At 42.0% G+C, this 9,393-nt stretch overlaps 1 protein-coding gene across 4 annotated transcripts in view; it reads left to right on the top strand.

The window, feature by feature from the left end:
• The first annotated feature begins 651 nt into the window (after positions 1 to 651).
• The window catches only part of map6a (microtubule-associated protein 6a), a 26,952-nt gene continuing 18,210 nt past the window's right edge, over positions 652 to 9,393 (top strand). For 2 of the 4 annotated variants that reach the window (XM_024265598.2, XM_024265597.2), the window contains exon 1: positions 654 to 1,594. In XM_024265598.2, coding sequence (XP_024121366.1) covers positions 900 to 1,594 — 695 coding nt within the window. In that variant the 5' untranslated portion in view covers positions 654 to 899. Of the gene's footprint in view, positions 1,595 to 9,393 lie in introns of all 4 variants that reach the window. The other 2 variants (XM_024265596.2, XM_024265600.2) reach the window with 2 other exon arrangements.

Genomic DNA, 9,393 nt, shown 5'->3' with positions numbered 1-9,393 from the left:
TCTAAGAAGAAGCTCAGGGGGAACGAGCGTTTTCAATCTGTGCACTGAAGCTGTGGAACGCTTTACCACTGAGCATTCAGCAGGCGTCCTCACTGTCCATTTTAAAACACTTCTTGAAACCCATTTTTACCGCCAGGCATTTGACACTGTAGACTCTGTTCTGCTGGTGTGTTTTATTGTTCTACTGTTTTATCCTTTGAATTTTCTTTCTGGATATTTTAGGAACCCTTGATTTTCTAACTGCAAAGTTTAATGCCCCAAAATATGATTTTCTATTTTAAATACTTCAGATACTCAGCACACCGATGTGTTTTTTTGAAATGCTCGCTGGGATATGACATATATATGCACACACACACATATACAGTATATATATGTATATGTATATATGTATGAACACACACACACATATTTATATACATATATATATATATATATATGTGTGTGTGTGCGTGTGTGTGGGTGTGCGTGTGTGTGTGTGTATGTATGTATTGGAAACCCAGGTTTACAGTGTTTAGCTCAACAGAAACATGGCTGCATCATCGTCTATATGACCTTAATGAATGAAAATGCATCATTGTCACAGCAGACTTCTGCTCGTCTCGATCCTTCTGTTTTTGCAGATGTAACCGGAAGTGAAGCCTTCACTCATGCGCGCGTGAGCTCTCCGGGATGCTGAGAGGACGGACGGGCGGGGCTGTGATGTAGATGCAGAGGAGAGGAGAGCAGCTCGAAGCCTGTTACGGGAAACCTGCTCCAGTCTGCACCTTCCGGACCGTCAGCGCCATGGATTGACCGCCCGCCGGATCCATCCTCGTTCTGATCAGACCGACACCCCGAAGCTCTCCGGTAAGGAGTCGTCTTCCCCCCGTGGTTTCGGAGCCGCTGGTCCGCTCGGCATGGCGTGGCCCTGCATCAGCAGGGCGTGCTGCATGGCCCGCTTCTGGAACCAGCTGGACAAGGCCGACATCGCCGTGCCCTTGGTGTTCACCAAGTACACGGACGTCTCCGAGATGCAGCACGTCCAGCTGCAGCCGCAGCTCCACCGTCCTCAGGTCCGGGTCGCCATAGAAACGCAGCCCTCGCGCTCACAGCCCCGCACCGCCGCGGCGGCGCGCGGGCCGCGGAGGTGCGTGTCCGAGGAGCGCGTGTGCAGCTCGGTTATGCGCGAGGACTTTAAGCACTGGAAAGTGCGACCCGAACCGAGCTGCAAACCCAAGAACGAGTACCACGAACCGGACACGCCGTTCAACACCGAGACTCAGTACCAGAAGGACTTCAAGGCCTGGCCCATCCCGAAGAGGTACGACCACCCCTGGATACCCAAGCCCGGCCCCGCCGCGGAGGAGCGCGCGCCGGACAGGTCCCGCTTCTCCAAGCAGCACGCGGCGGACGCGGACGGCGGCGTGGAGAAGAGCGCCATCGCTGACAAGATCCAGGAGAAGGATCTCCTGAAGGAGAGGAAAAAGAGGAGCAGCAAGCAGGAGGCGGAGAAGAGAGTGGTCCTGAAGGAGGCCGAGGGCAGAGGGAGGGCGGCGGCGGATGCTCTCAACCGGCAGATCAAGGAGGAGATCAGCACCGGCAGCTCCTACAAGTGAGTGGAGATCCACAACAACACCTGAAGAACAAAGACAGAACCTCACCTTCTTTACGTCCAGCATTAGATCAGGGGTCTGCAGCCTCTAACAGTGAAAGAGCCGTTTGGGCTCGTTTACTGGAACCAGAACGAGCCCATAGTTTTACTTCAACCGTAAAGAAATTTGGATTTGCATTCACGACCCCCTTCTTATTTTTTAATAGTGAATATGAATAATGTTCATTTTCTGACACACACAAAAGCAAAAATGTAAAAAGAGCCCAGCGTCTCTCAGAATGGGATTTTTAAAATACTTATTTTCAAAATAAAAGATGTTCTGTTCCAAACAGGATCATCTCAGTGCAGCTCTGGACAGCTAGTAACCAATGTTGTTACAATGTTGTGCAGCATAAGATAATATGTGATTTTAACTCATAAAAGATCAAACTTTTTACCAAAGTTTTGCTTTGCACATAAAATCTGTTCATTCTGGAGGTAGAGTTGATCAAACAAGACGTCTTCAGGTCAACAGGATGTAAAAACCTACATAGTTTATCATCTATGTGAACCTCAGACATCAATTTATACATTTAACTAATATTAATGAAATAAATGATAATTAAGTAATCCTTACTTTAAAAATTTGCTGTTTTACTTTTCTTTTTTTATTTATTTATTTAATGTATTTATTTATTTTTTGTTATTTTCCCCTCTTTGTCCTCAGCAGTCTTACACTGCTGGGTTTTGTTATTTTAGTTTGGGGTTGGATCTTGGTAGTCTTAGTTTGCGGGCTTTGTTTATTTGTTTTCTTTAGTTAGTTTTGGTTAGTCAGACATTATCAGGAGCTGCTGACTCAGACGGTCGACATGTCTGGATCAGCAGTCTCCATTACTTATTTTATGTTTGACCAAGGAGCCTCAATGGAGAGATAAAAGAGACACGTGGATCTGGAGCCGCAGGTTGCAGACGTCTGGTCTAGACTAAGCCTTCCATAAACAGTTTAAAGTCCCAATTAGCTCTGGGAGTCACCAGGTACCTCACAATTTGATGTGATACATGATTCACAATATTAAGGATATCCCGATACTAACGATATTTGGTAAAAATCATCTCTAACATCTCACATTATATAGAAGAACATCCATCCATCCATCCATCTTCTTAACCGCTTCTTCCCTTTCGGGGTCGCGGGGGTGCCAGAGCCTAACCCGGCTACTGATGGGCGAAGGCGGGGTTCACCCTGGACAGGTCTCCAGTCTGTCTCAGGGCCTCAATCACACACATTCACTCTCACATTCACACCTAGGGACAATTTAGAGTCACCAATTAACCTATGAAGCATGTTTTTGGACGGTGGGAGGAAGCCGGAGTCCCCGGTGAAAACCCACGCATGCACGGGGAGAACATGCAAACTCCACACAGAAAGGTCCCAGCCGGGAGTCGAACCGGGGCCTTCTCACTGTGAGGCAAGAGCGCTAACCACTGCACCACCGTGCAGCCCATAGAAGAACATATTTTATCTATTTCATTTTTAGCTTGAACACAATCATAATAAACAACTTGTCTCGTGTTTTGTGCAACAAATAATAGACACTTTTGTGCAAATCAGTAATTCTATGTCTTTGACGATCATTGACACCAATTGAATCAGTAAAATTCTGATAACATGAGTAAACATGAACAGCAGTGCCACTACTTAGTGGAAACTTGTTGTAAACAACAGGAAAAAAAAAAAAATTAAAGTAACTGCCAGACACATTGGTGTCCGCAACTGTCAGTCTTGAAACGTGCGCCCCCTATCTACCTCCAAAGGAACGTCTCACCAAACGATGATGAATATAACGTTTTACAGAGTCTTCAAACCAAAATGAAAGATACTTGGTAAGAACCCATAGAGAATCAATCATACAACTAAACATCATGATATATGGCAATGTTGATATTTTGGCACACCCCTACTCTCACTCTGATCATCCTCTGATCTGTTTTTCTGTGTTCCCAGTGGTCTTTTATTTATGATGATGCCGTTTTTAGCCAAAACCTAAAGACCTGTGTCATTTTTAGGACATAGTTTCTGCAGAGCAGCAGGCATTATTCAGAAATTCATCTCTGAATTGTTGGCGGGAATGTTGGTGAGGAGCAACCCCACTTCCCGTCACCCATAACGGAGAGCTCTCTGATCTTTATTTGTCATTGTCTCAGGTAAATTGAAATTAAAAGTGTTTCCTGTTCATACTTTTCAACACTCATACTTTAAATTAACCCACAGTAAGAAAAAAAGCTTATTACCAAAAAATCACAAATAATACATACAAATACATTTTAAAAAGTGCTGGTAAGTAAATCCTGGCAATTTAAACAATAAAAAAAAAACAAGATACTAAATAGGTGTTAAAATGGTTAAAAATCAGAGCAAATGACAGTTCAGGACAAAAACGCTCGCTTTGGACGAGTATTCTACCTGCTGATCGAGTCACTGAAAATGTGTCGTGCCCAAAGCTGAGTTCCTGATTGGCTGAAATCCAGCAGCAACCTGTCAGACTTCAGGTATTTACATTTTGGTCGTGCCGCCCAATCCGCACCTCACCGCTCAAATCAAGCTGCTGGCAGACTTGCACGCCGCGCTGGCCGCTCACATTGCACCACAGGGCTTCACTTCGCCTCAGAGCGTCTGTACCATTGATTGACATTGGAGCTGGCCGCCTCTGCCACGGTGGGAATGCACCTTTACAGCCCCTCACACCCCAAACTAACATTGGCGGTGCAACAAAAATGGTGATCAATATCATTTCTATCCAGGCGTACAGTTTAGATCCAGATTCCAGCGCAGACCAGAAAAACAATCCATGGATCTGTTTGTCTGACAGTGGACGAATCAGAGCAGAGCGGGAAGCTTGTGGCCCCGCCCATCGTCTTTTCAGTGTCACTAATACAATATTTTTCAAACTGCTTTTATTTGTCTGCTCCTGATTCACAACAATTTCAATAAAGAAATACTCAGAAAAACCATTTTAATCTTAATACTCTTTATGTATATATCCTCCACCATCAGAAAAAATGCTAGAAAAAGACGTTAAAAACGCCCAAAACACATTTTTCTTCAGGTCTCCATACATTCAGGTAAGAGAACCTACTTGTTTTTAACCTTAGTCAATTCAAAGTTTATACAACCTAAAATTTGGTCCCTTTAAAAAAAACATTATTATGATTTGTTGAGTACCATTATTTGCGCTGCATTTGGCTCATCTGTCGGCCTGTGTTGTGCTGGTTGTTCTTCATCCCACGTTCATGTTCACAATACTCCAGTTCTTCTGCTCTTTCACCAAAACACACCAATGTGCTAAACTCTGAGCTCTAAAACACTTTCTTGGAGCTAATAAACACCAATCCTGCAAATTTCAGTTGTGTTTAATGCAGTTTAACAAAAAATATTAAAAATCAATCTTGAGACAGAAGTAATGGACAGAACTTAATATGACGTTAGAGTTGAACTGATGCAGGTCAGTCGGTCAGAGATGGAGGTGATGGTTTTAATCTGGACACATCTGGACAGGACAGCTCAGTCGTCCTGAGGTGAATCATCACCTGACAGGAGTTTTTGAGCTGTTTTTCTCAGAGTTAGTTTTTGTCACTTTATAGAATTTACTTAAATTTAGTACAAAAAGCAATGTGTAAATTAGTCTGCCGATAGCTTCATCAAAGATCCAAATGATGTCCTTATGGAGTCTTTGTCAGAAAAACTGTCAAAAACTCTGTCATGTTGTCCCACAACAATAAATCTTTTTTTAGTTCATGGCTAGGGTCCATGTTTCCATTACCTGACTTGATGATTCTCTGCTTTTACTGGACTTTTGGTTGTTGAGGTGCATCCACAGGAGTCTGATTGGCTACAGGGTTTGTTTCCTCCAATCATCTTCTAAGTTTGATCTGATTAAACAAGCTCACCGAGGTCACAGTAAATCCAAAATACAATTTAAGAAGCTTAGAACTAACTACGAATTCAATACGGCTACCGCGTACAAATCTTAAAAAACTATGCACCAGTTGCCTGATACACATAGACAAAACCAGATTTACGGACAAATCAGAGTTCTAAATGCATGAGGGACTGTGTAGGGCTGTGGATCACTGCTTAGGCGGCGATCCGATTCACGAATCAAGCTCAACGATTCAGGAATCGAACCACGATTCTTACTTTTTAATATGTTTATTGCCATGTTTATGCCTATTTAATGGATGGAAATTTAAATTATTTGTATGTAATCATCATTTATACATTTATTTAGAACAGGAGATCAGAATGAACAAAACTAATAAAAAAGAAAACAAAACAAAAAGATTCAGATAGAAAGAAATGTTGTTTGTCATTTTAAAGTTTTTTTTTTTCAATCTTCTGGTTCAGCAGTAAAACAACATAAAATGATAAAAATCACTTTTGTTTTGGGTCATTTGACAACCAAACCTGAAAATGTTCTCCACAGTTTTCTATCCTCAAAGTTCTCCAATATTTTACTCTCTAAGCATCACATATTGGTGGAGAACCCGTTTGACAAAAAAGTTATTTGTTTTCACAGCAGAATCAGCTGATTCACGTTGATTACATCCACCCTTCAGCAGCGCCAGGCTGTTTCTTCAGAATAAGATGGAGTTTCGTTAATTACGTCAAACTGACCGTATGTGGTGGACAGGTGTCTCTGCAGCCAAACACCTCAAACAGATGCTTCTAGTGTAGTATAATTTATAGAGTGGAGGTAGACTATTTAAAGGTGGACTATTTAAAGGTGGACTAACAGATCTCCGAGGGTCAGAATTCTAGTGAAGGGACAAATGTTCAAGTACGTATTTGTCTTTCTGTACCTGATTAAGTTGATTAGAATCTTATAAATTACATCTATAGTGGACACATTTATAATTTCTCATAAGTGCCATATTTTCCGATGTATAAGTTTCATTTTTTTCATAGTTTAGCCAGGGGTGCGACCTATTTGTGTGTTTTATTTTTCGTAGACATACAGAAATAGGCTATGTAAATATGTAAATAGGCTCATATATTTGTTATTTTCCCAGTAAACAGCGGTTGTCCTATAGCGGTTGTTTCCTCTACCAACCGCCAGAGGGCGCTGCATCTGAGTATAAGTATTTGCTGCAAACAGTGGCAGAAGAAGTGTTGTCCAAAACAAGCATGGAAGATGATCTGATTGTTTTCTTCTTAAACTTTGATATTTTTCTTACACAGATCTAAAGACTTACAGACAGGGTGCCGCCCTACTCGCCACCCTGTCAGCGACACTGACTGTTTCCTGCGTTTCTGTCCTGCTATGATCACATGATCTGGTCAATGCTCGTGTCCAGCTCATAGACAGTATACTTACTGCAGCAGATGAGGATCTGGGAGGTGAAAATGTTGAAACCACTTGTAGTCAGGCTGTGATTACAATGAGCTGGCTGCCTGCACGCCCACACAATGTAACATTAACAGTGTTAGCGTTTACAGCAGGGGTACCCCAATGTTTTCACTCAGCCGGCCAAATTCTAAATGAGATCCCGGTCTGCAGGATAAACACAATATTTTTTACAATAGGTCATGAAACAAAAGGAGAGAAATAAAGAAAAGGGTTTAAAATACTTATTTTGATTCTGTATTCATTAAGGCAACCCATCATAAGAATATAAAGTAAGTTACATTTGTCTTTGAAACTTTGAAGTATATTACAGCCGCAGAGTTTTGGAAAACCATAGAGCAGTAATGAGAAACAGGTAAGAGGTTTAAACCCTTCAACACCTGAGCATCAAAATGTCCGCCTGGACTTTTGTGCTCGTTTTGACTGTGAAGGGGTCAGAGAATGTCTTACAAATGTGTGCTTTTGTCCATTTTTCCACAAGACATAACATTTTCAATATCTATCATCATTTTACATTTTTTTCTATTTGATAATAGTGTTAGACCAATTCAATTAGTAAAAATAACACAAAATCGAAAAGGGGTTTTTTAAGAAAAACAAATGAACATGAACAACAGGTTTTGTTTGTTAAGAATTTAAATGTATCCAGTGTCAAACCGTTTACCACAACATGTGTGCATTTTTCTCTCCAAATCTACAAAAACAGTGCATAAAATGTCAAATATCTACAGACGTTTTTGGTCACACAGGGCAGTTCTGTCCTCAAAGGTTTTGGTGATGCTGCCAGTGACAGTCACAAGTCCTAAACTTCCAGGAATGTTCTTGGTGCAGATTCTGCAGCATCAGAGGGAAAAGATTTCACCTGCTGATGGTTTTCCTGCATTTAGAGGTGTTTGGACACCTGGGATGAACCTCGGTGGATGAGGGTCTCCATCATCCGTTTCTGCATCTTTGTTGGTGTGGTGAGCAGCTTTGGTCCCTGACCACATCACCAGAACCTCCAGCATCCTCACATTTCTTCTCTTTGGTCCTCCAGCATCATCAGTTCCAGCCTCCAGACTCTCACATGAGACTTGAAGAAAGATAGGATTCATTTATTGTGATATTCATTTCCTGAACAAACATAAATATATATGCGTATTTTGGTAAAATTATTTATAATTTATGAGTAAAAATTAATCTAACTTTCATTTGAATGACATTTCTCTCACACACTATGAGTTTCAGAGTAGAAACTAGCTACCAACTGCTTGATTCTTTTAGAAAAAACAAATACATCTCCACAAATCTCACCTTTTCTTGCCAAAAATGACTCCTTCTGTTGCTCCATCGGTCCCCAAGTCTTCTCTGAACCACCATGGAGGTTATATTTCCCACGATGGTCGTCTTTCAGACCTCTTTTCTCATTTTTTTCGCCATTAAAAAAACTTTTTTTGACCTCTCTGCTCTCTGCATCTCTCCACCGCTCCGGTTGTCTCACCGGTAAACAAAGGATCTCCTGACAGGCTTCTGGGGGGTATTACCGTAATGACACGACATTGAACAGAAAGCGCAAGGTCTCAGCTTTCAGAAACTGTTGACATTTTTCAAATAGAGCAAACGGTTCAGGAATTACGGTAATTCAAAGAGCTCTTGTAAGAATGTGTCACCGGCGACAGGCCCGGTAGTAAAGGGTTTGGACTACACTCCCAGCATCTGCAGCCACGACTTGGCGGGCCTAAAGAAAACCTTTGGCGGGCCAAATTTGGCCTGTGGGCCCCACTTTGGGCACCCATGGTTTACAGACTCCTAGATAGCAGTTTATTAGCCGATAAGCTAGCATCAGCTTTCATTCAGAGCTTAAAGGTCTCTGCAGCTTCAAGAGTCGGATGGAGTTGGTCGTTGTTGAATCTGTCAGTAATCCTTTTATCTGCATGTTCAGCAAACTGTAAAGCAGTTTTTGTTGACATAACTCTTCTACTGGAATGTGATGATGCCAGCGAACAGGAGTCAGCACTTTGGTTGACAGATTGTCTACATTTGGCCACCTTGCTGCAATCTGATTGGTTGAATTGTTGGACCTCATTTGAATGGATGATGTACCTAGGCGAAACCCAATTTGGCGCCCCCTGTAGGCTCTCATATGAGGACATTCCAGCTGGGGCTGGAGCTGGGATATTCTTCAGTTAGAGGCAAACGCACTGACTGACCGCCCCACCGATCTGCCAGTCTTCAAGAGGAAAGTAGAGCATTTCAACTATTAAAGGTGTTGGAAAAAAAAAATCGCCAGTTAAATTTGTCTTTTTCGACCAAATTACAGGGGGAGTGAATTTCTAAGCAATTTTATAGAAGTGAAACAGACAAACCTCTTCTTTGAATTCCTCCTCTTCCTGTTTCCATCCATAGAATTTTAAAGAAGCACCAAAAGCATCAACA

The sequence above is a fragment of the Oryzias melastigma genome, unplaced genomic scaffold, assembly GCF_002922805.2.
Source record: "Oryzias melastigma strain HK-1 unplaced genomic scaffold, ASM292280v2 sc00378, whole genome shotgun sequence".
NCBI classification, from domain to species: Eukaryota; Metazoa; Chordata; class Actinopteri; order Beloniformes; family Adrianichthyidae; genus Oryzias; species Oryzias melastigma.
Note: the sequence above shows the minus strand (reverse complement) of the source record. Positions and strands in the feature narration are given on the sequence as shown.